General features: G+C 38.0%; 2 protein-coding genes across 9 annotated transcripts in view; one reads left to right on the top strand and one right to left on the bottom strand.

Annotated features, from left to right (window-relative positions):
• Nucleotides 1-11,029, top strand: part of SULF2 (sulfatase 2) — a 72,237-nt gene extending 61,208 nt beyond the window's left edge. For both annotated transcript variants that reach the window (XM_063404126.1, XM_063404125.1), the window contains exons 12-21: nucleotides 657-900; nucleotides 2,721-2,817; nucleotides 4,529-4,623; nucleotides 6,591-6,650; nucleotides 7,077-7,246; nucleotides 7,756-7,898; nucleotides 8,123-8,246; nucleotides 8,726-8,756; nucleotides 9,121-9,177; nucleotides 10,223-11,029. In XM_063404126.1, coding sequence (XP_063260196.1) covers nucleotides 657-900; nucleotides 2,721-2,817; nucleotides 4,529-4,623; nucleotides 6,591-6,650; nucleotides 7,077-7,246; nucleotides 7,756-7,898; nucleotides 8,123-8,246; nucleotides 8,726-8,756; nucleotides 9,121-9,177; nucleotides 10,223-10,253 — 1,052 coding nt within the window. In that variant the 3' untranslated portion in view covers nucleotides 10,254-11,029. The remainder of the gene's footprint in view (nucleotides 1-656; nucleotides 901-2,720; nucleotides 2,818-4,528; nucleotides 4,624-6,590; nucleotides 6,651-7,076; nucleotides 7,247-7,755; nucleotides 7,899-8,122; nucleotides 8,247-8,725; nucleotides 8,757-9,120; nucleotides 9,178-10,222) is intronic.
• A 1,578-nt stretch (nucleotides 11,030-12,607) lies between these two features.
• Nucleotides 12,608-18,828, bottom strand: part of NCOA3 (nuclear receptor coactivator 3) — a 61,358-nt gene continuing 55,137 nt past the window's right edge. For all 7 annotated transcript variants that reach the window (XM_063404123.1, XM_063404122.1, XM_063404119.1 and 4 more), the window contains 5 exons: nucleotides 18,474-18,578; nucleotides 17,857-18,079; nucleotides 17,449-17,623; nucleotides 16,751-16,892; nucleotides 12,608-15,748 (listed from right to left, as the gene is read on the bottom strand). In XM_063404123.1, the coding sequence (XP_063260193.1) occupies nucleotides 15,737-15,748; nucleotides 16,751-16,892; nucleotides 17,449-17,623; nucleotides 17,857-18,079; nucleotides 18,474-18,578 (657 nt within the window). In that variant the 3' untranslated portion in view covers nucleotides 12,608-15,736. The remainder of the gene's footprint in view (nucleotides 15,749-16,750; nucleotides 16,893-17,448; nucleotides 17,624-17,856; nucleotides 18,080-18,473; nucleotides 18,579-18,828) is intronic.

Raw genomic sequence — 18,828 nt, 5'->3', positions numbered from 1 at the left:
GGTGGTGCTTCACAGAGAAACTGACTGTCTGGGCTGCACATCAGGAAAAGAATTGCAAAGAAAAGAATTGCATGTGGATAAAAGTAATGATTCAGGTATTAATCCCTTCCAAAAAAATCAGGGATCTAGCCTTGAAGAATGAATATAGAACTAGGAAAAGACTCAGTCTGAGCACTGAGAATACTGGGATAACTTCAAGAAAGTGCTGCAGGAATTCTTGCAGGGAAGGATTGTATGGTGAACAGCAGAAAAGCACAGAGAACTGGTCCCTGAGTATGACTGAAGACCTGACTGTCATGACTGTCACAGTTGGTGCTTAAGGTGTGACTGCCATCTGGTGATCGTGGGGGAAGAGCAAGCATCCATTTGAACAAGCTATCTGTTCTCACTGGTGCTGGACTGGAGCGTTTTCTTTCCCCTTTGCCATTCTTTTGTGTTTGCCTTGTACCTGCCCTCTCATGCCCCGAGGTATCCATCCACCCACCCACCCATGCCAAAGTTAGGGAAGCAGCAGCCACGGGACAACTGCAACAAACACTGTCATCCAGTTAATTCCAAACAGCACAGTATGAGCTGGGGTTTTTCCTTCCAAAAACCACAAAGAGGAGAAAATTTTAATATGCTGTTTCTGCCCCTCTTTCACTTTTTCCATGCAGAATTCAAACCAAGCTATGTCCGGAATCGCTCTATCCGTTCTGCATCTTTTGAGCTGGTTGGAGCTGCCGATAACCTGGCTTTGAAGGATGGATACCAGCCCATCCTACTAAGGAACATCACCAAGCAGCACAAGGTACAGAGGGCTGTTTTCCACGAGGAGGAAGATAGAGACATGGGGGAATATAGTGGCACTGGTAGCATTGCAGAGTACACAGCCCCTAATCTGATCAAAGTGACCAACAGGTAAGTGGACGTGGTAGATTTTGAAAAGCTTTTGCTCCTTAAGTAACTCCTTTACATAAACGGGTGGGTTGAAGTGTGCTAAGCATGTCATGTCCCTTTTGGATACCCACTCTAGCTTCACTAAAATTCTTTTTCCCATATGTACAGTAGTCTTCAGTTTTGTTTTAGTTTTGTCAGTGCAGAGGGGCCTGAAGCTCCTGAAGAGCTGCAGCAGTGCTTTTGAGCCTTCCGTGTTGGGTGGAGACAGTAACCACTCATCAGTGAGAATGTTTCCAGTGAGGACAAGCAGAACTGTTGGCAACAGGGGCGTTAAACCTGCATGAAAACCAGGAGAGGCCTTACCCCTGGAAATCATTGTGCAGTGGGTAACCTGGCCAAGCTGGAGACCAAAGGCCGAGACCGGAGCATGAACTGTTTTTTTGTCACTGGTTGCTTTGTACAGAATTTTCTGTAGCCAGTGCTAGGAGAGGAAAGTCTATATTATGAATGAAGTTGGATGTACCAGGAGCATTGGGAAATGGAACATATTGAGAGAGAAGGAAGACAATTGTCTGACCACTCGTAACAGCTAAAAATAATTTCCTCAGTGGTGAATCTGAAGAGACTGATGGTGTCTCTTCAGCTGTACTTTAATTCATTTAGTCACCATTTCCTCTTGTGAATGATCAGAAAATCCACCAATCATTATTGATTACATGCATTAAATTGTTTAATGACTAGCTCATGTAAACATGCAGGAGCCAGATAGCTGTTGTTGATGTCTGTGTTTTCCATTTGCCTTCTGTTCACAGAAGTGAATTGGAAACTCACCAATATAGGGAAATGTAGGCATCAGAGAATTGTGCCCTCCTACCCTAGCTCTCATGAATGTTCAGGACCCATAAATCACTGTTTGTTTTTTCTTCTGGAACAAATTGAATTGACTTTTGCTGCCTTAGTGGGTGAATCTCAGATTTGTACAAGGAACTGTCAGAAAGGTTGTCTATTATTCTTGAGCCATCCCTAGCAGAAATGAAGGCCATGGGACAACTTATATGAGGTGGTTTAAAGAAAATAAAGGAGTACTGCAAATATTCAGCTTTAATTTAAACCAGCATTCAGTAATGACCGCATGGTATTCAGCCCCTAATAAACCTTCCAGGTAAATCTGTCAAGTGGTGATTTTTGCTTTCCTCTTTATTAAATAATTTTAAAAACTGGATTTCACTAGAAGTTAGTGAAACATAAAGGTTTTATATTGTCAGAGGGTGTTCTGCTTTCAGAGTGAAGGAGATACCCTTGAAAGATTTTATCGCTTTTGCAGGAAATAGCAAATCTTTGCTTCTCATTTGTTGTTTTGAATATCTTCTCTTTTCTTTATGGTATAGTAATACACTTTACAAGGAAGTACTTTATCCTTGCTCCTACCCCTGCATCACTTAATTATGCTTTGGGAAATTGCTTCTGAGTAATGCTTTCAATGCTTGCTAGTTAGTAATGATTATGCCGAAAGCCTAACGGGTAAGCAAGAATTCTGTGTAGCACCATTTACATATAGAAATGAAACAATCAACAGGTTCTGCTTAATAGAAATTCTCTCATTTAGTTTTTCTACTTAAAAATTTCCATGGCAACCCAAACTCAGACTTCTTTCCTGGCTCAGAGCACACTTGTATTTTCTTGAATGAACATTGTTTTTTGAATTCTGCATGTCATTTCCAATCCATGATCTCATTTGTCCTGGAGCTGTGTTATTGAGAGCAGCTGTTTGCATTGCTCTGTGTGTGTGTGTGTGTGTGTGTATCCACTGTAATAAACACTGTTGGCTTTTTCATGCCAAGGTGCTCTATCCTGGAGAATGATACTGTTCAGTGTGACACAGATCTGTACAGGTCACTGCAGGCTTGGAAGGACCATAAACTTCATATTGACCATGAGGTCAGTGATGTTTTCAGTGTGTGTTTTTAGCATTGTTTTTTGTGGGCTGATAGGACCATGCTGACTGTTCGTGTGTGTCTGCCTCTGGGTGTCTTTGTCCCTCCATGGAACCTTTTGAACTTGCTGGCTGATTTCAGAATAGATGTTTCAGAGATAATTAAATTCTTACAAGTTTGTGAAGACAAGATGCTGAGTGGAGGAAAGAACTGCAACTGAAGGCACAGCTGAGAAATGTCATATGCCTTACAAGACAAATAAGGCTTAAAGCTGTCCCCATCCTGGGAAAAAATAATCTGGGTCTTTAACATCTTCATAGCCCGGTTCCTTAGTGGGTAACCTCTCAAAACCCAGTCCGTCAGTATCAAATATATATGCCCAAGGAAAAGTGAGCTTCATTAGTTTTGGTGCTTCTAGAATTAATTTCTTTCACTTGCTACTGCTTTTCTTAACCTTGCACTTTGGAATTGAATTCTTTCATAGGATCGTGTATATGGAGAACCTGGAGGTAATTTGCCCTATGAAATTTGCCAGTAAAACTTTATCTGACATTTTTGTCGCAAATATTCAATAATATAAGCTTAAACTCTTTGTGTGTATTGTGTATGAAAGAGGGTCTAAGGACCAGGTAAGGATGGAACAAATGCCAAAGAGAAGCATAAAGGATGGATGTTCTGTATCTCTTACCAAAGTACATAAATTCACAGTAAAGTTCTATGTAAGAACTTCTTGGCCCCCTTTTATTGTAGAGATTGATACAGAAGGCAGATACTTAAAAACTTCCCACTCTGCTAAGATTAAGAAAGGGCAATTTGGTATCACCATGGTCCTGTAATTTTTTTTTCTTCAGAAAATGTAGCCAATATGGAGTGTCAAAGGAAATGAGAACCCACTTCTGTCCAGTTGTGTTCCTGATTTAGGGTCACAGGGTTGGATTCTTTGTCCATTTTCCTTGAACACTCTGTCATGTCTCTGCTTCAACAGTCATGAGCTTCTACTACACCTATGGTCACCGTTGGCTAATGGTAGTTCTGTAGAGACTGTTGTTCAATAGATTATTTTGATTTTTCTGCTATGTCAAGGTAGAGGCCTGCACTATTCGAGTGGAAATGGGCCATGCTGTGTGTAAGCCAGACTGAGCCAAAGCAAGAGTTTCATTTAGTGAAAAAAAGGTAGTTAAAATTAAACCCCATGACTGGCACAATTAACTGCTGATTGCTATCCCATGTGTCCAGACATTGTCCAAGCCTGCTATGCAAAGTGACTGAACCTTGCAGCTTTGCTTTTTCAGAACCTCGGGGGAGGGGATTTCAGATCAATCCTGCCCCGTCCCCTTCCCAGTGCCAGAACATGCTGAAATTTAATGCCTTTGAGCAGCCATTTTTCCCTTGCAAATGTGCTGTAGAGCACAAGAGGCGAAATCACAGTGGATGCAGGAGTGTCTGTCTACCTGCAGCTGTGTTTTCCCCCATTCCTGCAGCACCACACTCCGCTCTCACACTCAAGAATCAGAGCAGGCAAACCGAGCCAGCTTCCTCCTACTGCAGCTTCCTTCTGGAAAGCTAGGTAATTTCAAAATGCTTGTTATTGGCGAGAGCTGTGGGAGGTAGCAAAAAGAAAGCTTTTCGTGACAGTAGAATGAGTTCAAGAAGGTTAGAATAGGGCTAAATAGTGCTGGGTTTTTTCAACCTCTGTGCCTTTTTTCTTTTTTTAGATTGAAACTTTGCAAAATAAAATAAAAAATCTGAGGGAGGTGAGAGGTCATCTAAAGAAGAAGCGACCTGAAGAGTGTGATTGTAACAAGCTAAGGTATTTTTTGTGTACTTCCGAATAATTATTTGTAGTGTGCAGCTGTAACTGATTTATGTCCTCACGGGAGAGATCAGAATCTCATTTGTTCCGTGGTTGCCTGCTTACTGTACTCCTGTGTACACATTCAGGGGAAGTTGGGCTGCTGCAGTACAAGGCCCCCCGTCTACCAGGCCAGGAGTTTAATTGGGCAATCGAGCTCTTGTTCTGCAAATAAGCACAACAGAAAATCTTCCAAAATCAAAAGGTAATACAAACAGAATTTGCCCCTGAGAAAAGCTGTTCAGAAGGAGACCCAGGAGCACCTTCTTCTGCTTATGATGGCAGAGCCAGCTTTGAGGCTGTGGAGAGCCAGGTGTCACTGAGAGTACTGCAGCCACAGTGGCAGAATGGTATGAGTATCACCAAAAAAGAGCAAGATGTATCTGAATGGAGTCAAAACTGCAAGGCAGCTGTGCTTTAGCTGTGGTTAAAGTAGACTCTGTGAGAGGGTGTGGATAAAACTTCTCTGTCTCACGGGTATCACAGAATGACCTTTTGAGCATAATGCTTAAAACCTCAGAGGTGCAACATGCTCTACAGATAGGATGTTTGTAACTGTGCATTGTGGATGTGGCCCATGTGGATCCTGCAACATAGTTTCGGCACCAGATCAAATAAAATATGGAAATCATCCATTTCCATGTCAAAAACTGCTTAAGATGTATCATTCTAGATCGGAAACAGAAAGTTTATATTGGTTTATAATCCATTGCTTTCTAAACTGATTAACTGAGTTTACATAAACTGAGTTTACTTAATATGTACTGTAGAGATGTTATTTTTCGTAAATGTTTTATAGAAAATGTAAAAAAAAGGTTACTTTTCAGACTGATATAGGGTCCACTTATATTTGTGCATAGCATTATTAAGATGACTAATCCCACTGAAGTCAAAGAAATTAATCATCTGAGTTACATATGGTCAAGTGTTTGCATTGCAATTGCTTTGATTTAGCATTTAGAATTAGTTGATGAAATCCCCAGCATCTGTGCTAGATTAAAAAATTGACCAGAGAAGAAAGTTCTTTAATAATCTTACGTTGTTAATTTGTTATACTGATTAAACTTATGAAAGCTGCCAAAATTATTAAGAATTTAAAATGTTTGTTTTGAAGGGGATTTTTATCTGGCAACTAATTGAATTCAGATGTACTGTTTAGAAAGCAACATTTATTAAACTAAGTTTGTGTTTGCTGATTTGTGTATGTCATAACTTTATCACTAAGAAAATATTGCTATTGAGGTTGTTCTTTTTTTTGACTTCGGTAATTCCACAGAAAGGAAATTTCTGCAAAATTCTGTAAGAGTTTCTGGAGAGGCAAAGCAGTAGTAACCCAGCAAGAATTATGTATGCCTGCTTACACTCTGCATATCTCTGAATATATTAAACACTGTTCTTGCTGGGACACTTCAGTCCATCTTGTTAAAGTTTTCCTGGAACTTCCAGCTAGTAATAATGGAGGACACCCCCACACCCCCTCCCAGCTCAACAAATTACAGCTGGTATTGAAATTTTTGCATTCAGAAGTAAAATAACAGGAGGGTAGTATAAACTTGTAATTACCTGAACAAATTAGGGAATATTCCATTTCAGAGATGAAATTTAATTACAAATCTATTTCTTTTATGTGCCTCATGTTGGGAAACAACCAGTTAAAACTAAAATAATAGTGAATTGTAGCTGGATGTGGATGTACATTGCAATGCAATGTTAGCACACCTGGTGTCACTGTGGACAAAGGATCTGAGGAAATAAAGGTGCAGTGAGGCTGGGGAGTGCCCGATCTAGCTGAGCGAGGTTGCCTTTATTTATCACATACAGTAATAAACTGAAGGGAGAAGTGACACTGGATTAAATCTGCTTTACATCCAGTCTGATAATGTGGTAAGAACAAGGGCAGTTGTCTTGCTGTTTTTATTTTCCAGTTACCGTTCAAAACACAAGACCAAACTGAGACACAAAGGATCCAGTCTTCATCCTTTCAGGTAAGTGAAGGCCTGTTCATTTGAGAGAGGATGTGCAAAATGTAATATTAATATTTGGTCTGTACACACCAATTACACACTAGGCAATAGTAGTAGTGTTCAATTTATCCTCTATTAAAAAGCATAAACACAGAGACACCTGGAGAAGGAACTAAGCCCATATCAAAATGCTTGTAAATTATAAGATAAGGTCTCTGCTTCTGAAAAAAGGACATTGCAAACCTCAGGCTTACAAGTCCCTTTGGCTGCTTTTCTTTACCAGTGCTATTGAATTGCAGAGTCATTAGCGTTTGTATGAAACGCCATTTAATTAAAAAATGTGGATTCTTTCTCTCTGAGCAGCTTATTTTATTAGCTACTTTGGGATATTTTAGGAATGTTGAAGTCTAGCAGAGTTTGCATGATCATATTATTTCATGCATGCAGGAAAGCCCTACAGGAGAAAGACAGGCTGTGGCTGCTGCGAGAGCAGAGACGGAAGAAGAAACTGCGCAAATTGCTTAAGAGAATTAAAAATAATGACACGTGCAGCATGCCTGGTCTGACCTGCTTCACCCACGACAACCAGCACTGGCAAACTGCTCCCCTGTGGACACGTAAGACTACTGTAAACTAAGGAATAGGTGGGCAAATTTTGGCTGAACTGGGCTGGGATGTTGGGTTGCTAGTAGTTACTGGTTTTATTAGCTCTGTAACCAAAGCCATACAATCTTCTCCATAGCAAATAATCTCTGTTTCAGCATTGTTATTCCTGCACAAAAGGCAAGGAGGTAAAACCAACTGCAAATAAGCTACAGATATTGAATACTGTATACTGATCTGCAAGGTATCTCACCATCTGGAATGTTTCACACCAGAGAAAGGGACCAGACAAGATGTTACTGTAATTAGTCACGTTATGTGGGTTAGGTATGCACAGAACAAGAAGCTGACACTGGGAGGCATTCTCTGCTTTAGAGCTCAGGAGTGAGAATAACTGTCTATGACTAACATAATATGTAATGACTATGTCTATGACTAACATAAAGTGCCCAGTAGAAAGTAATTAGCAGTGCTAAAGACAGAAGCATGGTAGCTTATGTCTTTGTAACTCTTCAATTTGCAGTGGGCCCTTTCTGTGCCTGTACCAGTGCCAACAACAACACATACTGGTGTTTGAGGACAATCAACGAGACCCACAATTTCCTGTTCTGTGAATTTGCTACTGGATTTTTGGAGTATTTTGATCTCAATACCGATCCATATCAGGTATCTGATCACAGACCTTGAGACCACAGCTCAAGAAATACATCATTGTTACTTACCATCAATAAATTGAAATCACAAATTATTGCTGCAGGATGTAGTTGAGGCCTCTATAATTTAAACTAGTATAATATGGCTTGCTCCTGTTACAAATAAACCATCTGTATTCCAAAAGTTACCAAATGACAGAGCAATAGTTACTAAGAAGAACCCACTTCTTATTGCAGCTAATTAATGCGGTGAATACGCTTGACAGAGATGTTCTTAATCAACTCCATGTCCAGCTCATGGAACTGAGAAGTTGCAGAGGGTATAAACAATGCAATCCAAGAACAAGGAACATGGATCTTGGTAAGTGTCTCCTATTGCACTCACAAACTCCCCAAAGAACCAAAGAACTCTTACCATTAGGACACTTCAAGCAGTCAAAAGAATTTTAGGATTTACTTATGCTAGTAGTGTCCTGCTGAGAGTGATAGCTGTATTCTCAGATTTTTGTACATGTTCAGTTTGTGTTATGTCATGTTTTTAAGATGATGAGTGACCCTTAGCGTAGTGATAAATATTGCTGAGATGCAGGAGAAGACAAGGAAGGAACAATACTGATGAAAGAGGGAGAGAATACCCTAATACCTATTATGAAGCTCACAGGTCAGTTCAATTTGGAAGGAACTTCCAGAGTTCTGCTCAGTCCAGGATCAGATGTGAGGGCATACTAAGTTACTCAAAGCATCATGAAATTTGTTAAATTCTTGCGTGTTTATTTTTTAAATTGTGATTTTCCTCATACAGGCAATTGTTAGTAACACTGCTAACTTTTCTTCACCTAGGACTTAAAGATGGAAGCTACGAGCAGTACAGGTACATTTATTAAAAAAAGTTACATTTGTTAAGTTACTATTGTTAAGTACTACCTTCATGTTGAAAGAGCATGAATTTTTGGAGTATTTTGATCTCAATACCAATCCATATCAGGTATCTGATCATAGACCTTGAGATTGAGAACCACATGGAAAGGCCTGGCCTGAAAGGGCATTTGAAAGACCTTTCCACCACACTTGCTTTGAAACATTGGAGCGATTTGTTTCAATGTTACACTATGTTCTGATCTTAGTAGTCATAATTCTGGCTGAATTCTTTGTCTTCCTCATCTTTCAGATTGTGGTGCTGGTTGTTTTCTTGGTGATGGTTAACTTTGTTTCTCCTTTTGCTGCTTGTAAATTAGGCAGTTTCAGCGTCGAAAATGGCCAGATGTGAAGAGACCATCATCTGCCAAGTCACTGTGAGTTGGGGGCAATTCATCAAAAACATTAGCTTTTACTTAGCTTTTCCCTTGTCTTTTTGCATGCACCATCTTTTTGAACATCATCATCTATTCTCATGGAATGCTTAGGAGCAAAGTCCTCTAAATTATGCAAGAAATATGTTACTGCCATCATTACTGACAACTACTGCTGCACAGAACCTCTTGGTACATGGTTTTTGGGAATCTTAGACCATTAAGGTCAAGATTCCCAAAAGCAATTAAGGCAATTTCAAACAAGTAAAGGTAGGTGCTCAGTTGAAGAAACCAATTATGGTCAATTGCCAGTAAAAATTAAAGACCAGTACATTGGTTTTGTCCAAAATTAGACTAGTAGCAGCTACCTAGAGGTTTTTCACACAATGCACAAAAGAACAAAACGGACTGTTACTTCTAATGAGTAGTAAAGCAGCATCATGTATTTTCTTGCTCTTTATCCAACTACAGCCTTTTGCTGTGAGCAGAAAGAGGAATTTTTAAACAGAAAGTAGACTACAAGACAGATTTGCATCTAAACTGCTTCTTACCGAGCTGCCCTTTAAAACTTGATCACAATCTGGCAGTTCTCAAATTGCCAGAGCTCAAAGGTGAGGTACAAATTTAAGTATATTAAAAAGTTACCATTGCCTGTTACTGTCTCTGAAACTCCCCTTAAACTTCAATTCATTAAAAATCATAAAGTGCTCTCAAACTGTGCAGTGGAAAACACAAGTACCAGTCCCTTCCTAGGCAGAGTCTGGTCTTCTTGCCCAAGAGAAGTTGCTTATATAATGCAGTGGTTTTATTTCTAATTGAAGAGATCTAAGACTGGCTTTAGAACCAAAGTGAAGGTTCAATTAACAAGCTTTGTACAGGTTAAAGTTTCAAACACCATTGGATTGTTTCTGTCACATACCTGCTATGCTTTTATTGGTGGTTCACAGTGTTTCTATTGTTTTTTACTCCATGGAATCATTAAAAGTACCTTTCTTACTACTTTCTACTAGAATGTTATACACTAAACTGCATTTGTTTTATTTTAAAGAGGACAACTGTGGGAAGGCTGGGAGGGCTAATCTCCCCCAGCTGCTGCACCTCCATGAGGACAGAAACGGGCCAGGACTTGAATCCACGTACAGACTAAATGAATTGTAACATTCACCTGAAGGACTGGATAAACTGTGAGGCTGAAATAGAATGTTTGCACTGGTGCATTGCATTGCATAGAGTGAGCTGAAAAGCAGCAATGAAATCATGGGAAATGCTGTCAGAAATACAGGTCTCTGAAATCCACTGTTGTATCTGCTTTTTTGCTTTGGATTGTACCTCACCTGCTTCACAAGGTATTTTAGTTCAAGAAGACACACCTGATTCAGGAATTGACAGAGGAGGAAACCCAGCCACATCCCAAAGAGGACTGCCTCTGCAGCAGCAGTGTTTACACAGACACTTGAAGGGACCTTAAAACAATTTCCAGTTCACCTGTATCTTTAGTTGTCATGAGAAAAACTTCAAAGCCAAGTACTACTTTAAAGCAAGATTCAAAAAACAAGGATGCTTTTGCTTATCACCAGGGTAAAGGTAATGGTTGAAAAGAACTTTGAAAAGATTAGGGAACTGAAGTCAGCAACACCAAGTGTTCTCAACACCATGGAATTTCTTCTGAGAATACATTTTAGTTCCATGTCTACTTGTTCATCATACTGTCACCTCTATGAAGATTAGAGAAAATCTTGACTAACAGGATGCCAGATTTTTGGAGGGGTTGTGTAAATATTGATCAGTGTACTGTTTGAAAATAAATTCTTCAGGTTGTGAAGAAATTTGGTAATAAAAGAGTGTAATGCCCACACACCATTTCTCAAAATCTAAGTCAGAATTTATTCATTTTTAAAGGTACTGAAAAATTTCAGTAAATGTAGATCTTAAATTTTAACAAAATCAGATTTGTATGAAGATTTTTTTACGTGGTAATATTATACTGTATGTTCAAAACCAAAAGAGTTCATTTGAGAAAGCAGTGTTTGCTTAGCAGTGTAACTTTTACATTTATTTTTTAAAAAGGCAGCTCTGAGAGTTCAATACTTGTAGTCAATAATCTAGTTATACGTTAGTCTGCAAAAAAGTAAATGTTCTGAATAACATTTACTGCTGAAAGGGAAAAAAACCCACCTCTAATTTTACTAAGGAAGCACAGTGTACAGAATTATTTCAGTAATTTCATAAGAACATTATTACATACATTGTAGTACAGGCACTAGGAGTGAGATTTGTATTTATCATTTATTTCATGTTACTTTGCTACCTGTGTTTAAAGTCAAATGCCTGAGGGTGCTCACGGGACAGACTCAACCAACTGTGGCCTTCACTCTCAAAAAAGAGGTATTTTTTTCAAAATGCAAACTTTACTTGCCCTTGTAGAAATGCAGTGTAAAAATATAGCACGGAAATTATTTTGAAACCCTTCCTCGTTTTGCATTTAGGAAGATCATGTGGAATTATATCCAGGCATGTATATCCCTGGTACCATAAGCCCATACTCAAAAAATGCACTGGAATTTAGGAATGAGAAAAAAAAACCACTCAAAAAGCAGAAGTGGAGTCATCGTATAGTCTAAGTGAGATTGGGCTTGAGTATTTGTATCATATGTGGTAAGTCAAATACACCACCCAGTCCTTTCTTGCAAGTTTTTCTTAATTATGGAAGCCAAATTTGAGTGTCTGTCTTAATCTAGCCATGTATTTTCATGATAACTTGTTAAAAATGTCATGGATTATCAGAAAAATCTACTAGATAATGAGATCTTGGATCCATACAAGTAAGTTAAAAAAAATACTTAGATTAATCTAAGTTCCCCAAACACCCCACATTTTTGCTGCTTTCCAGAGAAGAGTTTTAGCTATCTGCCATTCCCAGTATGCATGCAGAAAGAATACAAGGTCAGATTTTTTAAAGAATTTGCACGGCCTTCGGTGTTTAGCCCAAAGTCTCTGGCAAGGTGAGGCTGTGACTGTTAAAACCCTGCAGGGCCAGTGTTACTGCACCTGTTACTTGTCCATCAGAAGGCTGAAAAGTTATCTTGGTCCTTTATAGAAAATACAGAGCTGTGAGACTTGTACGTGACATAAGAAACAGCTGGTATTTAATGAAAGGTGCGTTGTTGCCAGGTTTGGGGAAAGATACCATTTCTTCTCCTTTCAACTCTTCTACAGCTTGCTAATTAAGTTGAAAAAAACGTAAGTTCTAGTGGCCATCAGTGCTAAATGTGTTTCTCATAAGTGAAAGGTCTCAGTTGTTACTCCCTCAGCTTTTACAGCCATAAAATGAAAATCATTCTTTGTACAGTTTTCATCAGTGATAGTAGGGAATTTTCTCTTACCTTTACGGAATAATCAGCCTTAAAGTATGAGTTCATACAGTGTCACCAAGTTCCGATTTTAAATAGAAACCTTTATTTACATTAACATCCAAACACAAAAACCAGAAGGGCAGTTACACCTTACAACTAACCCTTTTATAAATCAGAACCCATGATTTTTCTGTTTTGCAAAATAAAGATACAGATATTTCAAGCAATACTTATAATGTAAACTAAACGTAGGTGCAATTCTCAATACCGTATGCCTTCTCCTGAGAATTTTTTAAAATATTGCTCTCAGAATTACATGGTTTCACACTTGCTGTATCATTCTGTCATCTGGTAGTCTGCACATAAATTCTATAATAAAAGTTGTGCTAACTGGTGCAACATTCAAGTAAGTTTTGTCTTGTGACAGAAGCATGGTCTGAATTTCTCACTTTGTAACCAGTATTTTAGGCCAAGAAAAAAAGTACACTACATACACGTTTAATAAATATATGGTTTCTGTGATCAAAAAAGTAACAGAGACATAGCAAAACAATGCAGCAGTGATCAGAGGTCGCTGTACTAGCTAATTCATCTCTTACTGCTGAATGTTACATGGGTTTTATTTAAAAAACACTCAGAAAAACCTACTGCTATAGGACCAAAGCAAAATTGATGGTTGGAACTAAATCTCAACAGATTTCAAACTAGAGGTACTATTTAGTGCTGCCACAAAAGAGGCTGTCAATGCATTTCAAAAATGTCCCCTGGCCCTTTATCCAGTTTAAACTAAAAATCTTTTAATTCAGAAAAAAAAAGTAGGTACTGAAAGCTACAACATTCTAAACAGATGCGGAAAGGTTGAGCCTTTATAATGTCAGTCAGGTAGGTACCAGTTCTACACAGATGTATAAATAGAATTACTAATTTAAAAAAAATTGTAGTTCAAGATGTATATAGCAGTGTAAGAGCTCACCTAATGAAAGCAACTGGTGTTTGTAGTTTCCATCAGTATAATGAACAACTACAAAATATAAACATTGTTCTACTCTTGACATGATACAAAAAGCAAGGGATTGTTGCCTTTCACCCTCAGTAAGTAGCACTTACTCAACAAACAGATATGTTCCAAGAAATGAAAAGATAAAAGCTCCTTAGGCTTTTAAAGTTTTTTGCATCATAAGCACACATGAATTAGACTGAGAATTTCAAATAAATGCTGTGATAATCTATATACTCAGTACTAATGGAAGAGACAGGGTTGCATGAAGTAGATCAATTGACACTACATTCCTTTTGAAACACAGCTGGCTAGGCACTAAGGATGAATTTTTGAGAATGTTTCTATTAAAATTTCTATTAAAATGGAAGATCACTTGAATATTCTGAACAATAAAACCCCTCTTGCTAACAGTACCACGAATAAGCAAAAAAGAACACAGATCAGGGTTTTTTGGGTTTTTTTACTCTCATGGGAGAAATCAGTTTTCCATTACACAGTGAACAACAGAACAGAAGCACCACACATCTTAGACATTTCTGGGTCCTCCCTTATGAAGGTTTAGCAGTTTAATTCCTTGCAATTGCAAAAAGTGCAAAGGGATCTTCATGTCAAGCATCCAAAATGGAGGGGGGAAAAAAACTCCCATGCTATCAGCAAAGAATACGTAACCAGACTTAAATACTGCTATGACAGCAATCTGCTTAGAAAATACATTCGTTACTATTAGAACAATCCAATGAGGTGCAGACGTTTGGTTAAAGTGTGGCTTAATATCCTTAAAGATTTCTGGATGTTACATAACAACAAATATTTTGCAACAGACAAACATTTTCAACGAACATTTAGAGTTCATTAAATTTGACCAAAAAGACACAATCCGGATTCATCAATTGGAAAGGCAATCTATTACAGACAGACATGTCTGTCCTGACAACCTGTAAGATCTCACAATGCAGAGCCTTCATGTCAAATTGCCTTAAGTAAAAACAAATGTAACAAAAGTGCTCACAGGTGGAGAAAATATTGAACTGGTCTTTTTTTTTATAAAAAGCTCTATGTTAAAGATGTAAAAATAAATGAAGTGTTGCAGACCAAAGAAGAGAAATATGTGGGCCCAAGTCACCCAGCTTTGAAGTCCTTAAATTTAATAATAATAATAATAAAAATTCTATTTGGACCTCAACTACACTCAGTTTTCAGAAATCAATTTCGTTAAATATTTAGCTTCACAAACTCTGCAAAAATGAGTTAGTGACCTACAAAAGTTATATATATAGTACATTATTTTAAAGATCATATTTACAAAATTTATTCACAAAAAGACTGCAAAATTCTGAATCTGACTGCAGTGTCTTGAGTTTTCTGAAGTTATTTTCAAAAAAAGATGAAAGATTATTGCTCTAATTTCCATACACAGAAAACACTACATTATGCAGTCTTTTCAAATAATTCTTAAGAGACTGTGTTTGAGAAGGAACTTGAGCACACTCTACCTTCATATTAAGTCCTTATCAAAGATATTGCATTAATCCATTATATAGTCTTCTATAAAGTGCACTCAGCTGCACAGCAATATGTAAATATTAGTCACAATTGTGTTTAAATAATTTAAATTGTTTATCCTCTCTTTCTATCCCTTGGCTTCAACGGACAGGATTTTGGACTAGCATGTGCCAATTAATTTTGCACTGCTTCTTTGATAGGGAAATCCCTGACTCTTGGGGTAAGAGACTACAAGCAGCATTTAGATTCAGGAATTCATATAAAAGAGTCAAGGCTAAGAACTACATTCTCTGTCAGATATTGTTATGAAAGAAATCAGAAAATTCTTACCACTGTGACTTTTCCAAGCACTTTTGTCTGCCTGGGCTAAAGAGCTTTGGATAGCTGCAGTAAACAGGTAATGTATACCGGGAGTCTACCCATCAATCTATTAAAATGGCATTACCAAATTTGCACTTCTAGAGGAGGAGTGCCAAAAATATTAACGACCTTTTTTTTGTACCCCACATCATACAGTAATACATAGGCTGCTTCTACTAAAATGTTTTTTTGTTGGATAAGAGTTTTTTTGGTTTGTTTTCCTCTGGATGAGGAAATTTATCACTGGTTTCTGTAAGCCCAGTATGACTTGCCATGAAGATGTGTCACTTTCCTTTCTAATACTAGTGCATTCAGCCATTCTTGTTTGAAGATGTGGTTCTAGATGTCAGCAGTATTTCTGTTAAAGAAAAGATACTTTCATCAGAGAAGACATCTTTGCTGAAAGAAATGGTTCGTGTACTGCATTTGGAAGAAAGAACTACTGACAATCAATATGTAGAAGCAGAAGAACAGCCTTTTAGTGCTCCACTTTGAAAACTAGAAAATAAATGCTGTCCTAGAATTTCCTCAACAAGCACTTCGGGTATCTTTATGCCATGTAGATTTGGAAAATCTGACATTTTGCCTTTATATTCTCCTCTTTATAAAAGGCATTTGTTGTATCAAAGTCCTCCAAAACTTTACTTACCCGCCAGAAGTCCTCGTTATTCTGACTGCTTGCTCAGGTATGCTGGACAAAATTTGACGAGGAACTTTTTACTTGACTAGATACAGCTTATTGTCAGTATTATGTTGCTCATCTAAGGTACTTTGTGGAAAGACTGTAGTGAAAGTGTAAAAGTGTATTTTGTATTTCAGCTTTCTTTTCAGTGCCTGTTATTAGCACATTTTCACCTTACATAAGGGGTCTAAATTTTCCATAGTTTCTGGCTATGCATACACAAGTTATTCTAAGGTACTGTGAGGGAAAGTATCATTATCAGCGTCTGCCAGGATACTGCACTATGAGGATTCTTAGCCTGACTCGTAAGAGCTGTTACATACAATTTTCAAGATCTGCTGAAGATGCATTTCATAGTGTCCATGGGTTTTTTTCCTGGGCTTCCTCTAAGCCTCAGAAGTATTTCATCATCCTTTGTGCAGTTTAAGGCTTGATCCTACCCATGATACTTTAAAGGCAACAGCTAATCCCAGCATACATCTTGGGTTCATTGTGAATTTTCTTATGTATCATCAAAAAGAAAGTATTTCTTAGGACATTAAATTAATATGGCCACAAGGACAAATACAAACAGAGTAACTGAGGGCAGGATTATGCCAGAGGAATGGATATAAGCAGACTCTACTCAATGGAAAAAGAGTCAGCAAACCTTTTCATCAGTCTTGAGGTACGGCTTACCTGGTCTGGACCCATAGGCAGTCCTGACATAGGCATGGTATTAATACTCATCTGTCCAATATGGCCACTGCTGCCATTCATGTGCATCATACTGAACGCTGCTGGGTTACCTTGATGGCTGAACTGCTGCTGGGGAAAAGAACTGTAGCACAAAAGGACAAATAAAATTACCTTCCAAGAAGATGTATTGCCTTCCCTGCACCAGCTGTGGAAGATAAAACTATTTTCACATTTACCTGTTTTTACCTAGTATCTGTTTAACATGGAAACTCCCCTCCCAAAAGGAATTTTAATTTTTAGAAATCCACAGTTGTATGTGTCTGTCTAATGTAACCTTTTTGGAGGCTACTATTACAGCTGTATCATCCATTATAATACTATTTGATATTTTGTGTTTCCTCACCCCCTCCCCGAAGTTATTTTTCCCTCAAATATGAAGTCAAGATTTAAAGACTGAATGTTGCTTCTCGTTACAAAGATTGTAGAGGTCCAATATAAACCAGTGGAGCTTAGCATAAAATACACTTAATCATTTTATCTCCTAAACCAGAGCAGGATGAAGGACAATACAGACACTAGAAAGACAGTTACTTTTTCCTCTTGTAAATCCTTTTCCTGCTACATGGTATTTAGCATAGTTTCTACTTCCAGCGAAATGAAAGATTTTTTGAGAAACGGGTTGTAATCCCAAAGTTCACCTGTTTCTGGGCATGCTTCCTGTGGGCCAGCCCTTCATCTCTGAGGACTGGTACATTGTTGTTGACTGAGGATGCTGCAGCATAGGGTTCTGGGAGGGTGCAATTCTTGATGATATCATTGGATTGGGAGGGCTTGATACTCTACTAAATGCAGGATCAGGTTGTTGGCTTATCCCTTAAAATAAAGAAGACAGATACAATATACTTCAGTTATCATTACCTAGTACTTCTAGTTTATCTGCTTGCAGTGATTGGAAGGGGAAAACTCATCCTTTTTTGTAGCATTTATATATATAAATGTATATTCCATTTCTCAGAATGATTGGTATTTAGGTAGTTTGGATTAATATAAAAAGGGAAAAGAAAACCAGACAAATGAAAAAAAGCCAAACATATTAGTACTAGTACCATAATTAGGTGGATAGGGGAATTGCTGTGAAGGAACTTGAGCCATTGGAGGGCCTGTCAAAGCACTATCCATGCTTCCTGAGGCTGTCACATTTGGTGGTGGACTGAAGGCCTGAGATTGCTGTTGCTGCTGCATCATCATTGCCATCCTCTGTTGTCTAAAATGGTGACTTATTAGTTCCCTGTTACGCTGAGCCACCATTTGAGCATTAAGAAAACCTTGCTGATATCCCCCAAAGAGAAGAAAAATCACATTAGAAGATGTTTCTACAAATAAAATCATGTCAGAATTAATCAAACTAATTTCTAAGACCGAGCAAGTCAAGAAAAGCCCACAGTCAATACAAAAAATAATCATCATCTCAATATTAAGACAAAAGCTTTCATTAAATTGTCATTAGTACTAAACGGGTGATGATATTTTACACAGAAAAACTTGGCATGAATTGACAGCATGACCTAATAAAAAAATCTCCCTGCAATCCAGGAATAAGGGAGGTAAAAAAAAAAACCCTTTTTAAAAAATTATGCAGAGGAACAACACCAAAGAGGAATGCTGTAAAGCCATGAAAGAAGGTTGGAATTCTAAACAGATGGGTACTGTAATAAGTACTTACCTGGGAGCCCATCTGTGGCTGCATAACTGGTCTCATCACTGAGTTAGTACCACTGACTGGATTTTCCATTTTTATTTCAAGCGTTTGACGGGTCTGATTCATAAACTTGGAAAGAGACATTTTAGCACTATTAGCTTGAAAATAACAGTACCTGAACAAAGTAATGGCAACTCCTTCAAAAACATTTTCTTTACAGACATCTTGAATCCATAAAGTGCAATGGCTGATTTTTGCCTTGTCTAATGTACCTGAAGAATCAAACTATTTGTTTAAACAGCTCAAACACACAAAAAGAAAAACCCTTTGAACAGTGCAGCATTAACTGGCTTTGGTTTTTATTTCCCTTGAAATTAGG

The sequence above is a fragment of the Prinia subflava genome, chromosome 8, assembly GCF_021018805.1.
Source record: "Prinia subflava isolate CZ2003 ecotype Zambia chromosome 8, Cam_Psub_1.2, whole genome shotgun sequence".
NCBI classification, from domain to species: domain Eukaryota; kingdom Metazoa; phylum Chordata; class Aves; order Passeriformes; family Cisticolidae; genus Prinia; species Prinia subflava.
This window is presented reverse-complemented; position numbering and strand designations above follow the sequence as displayed.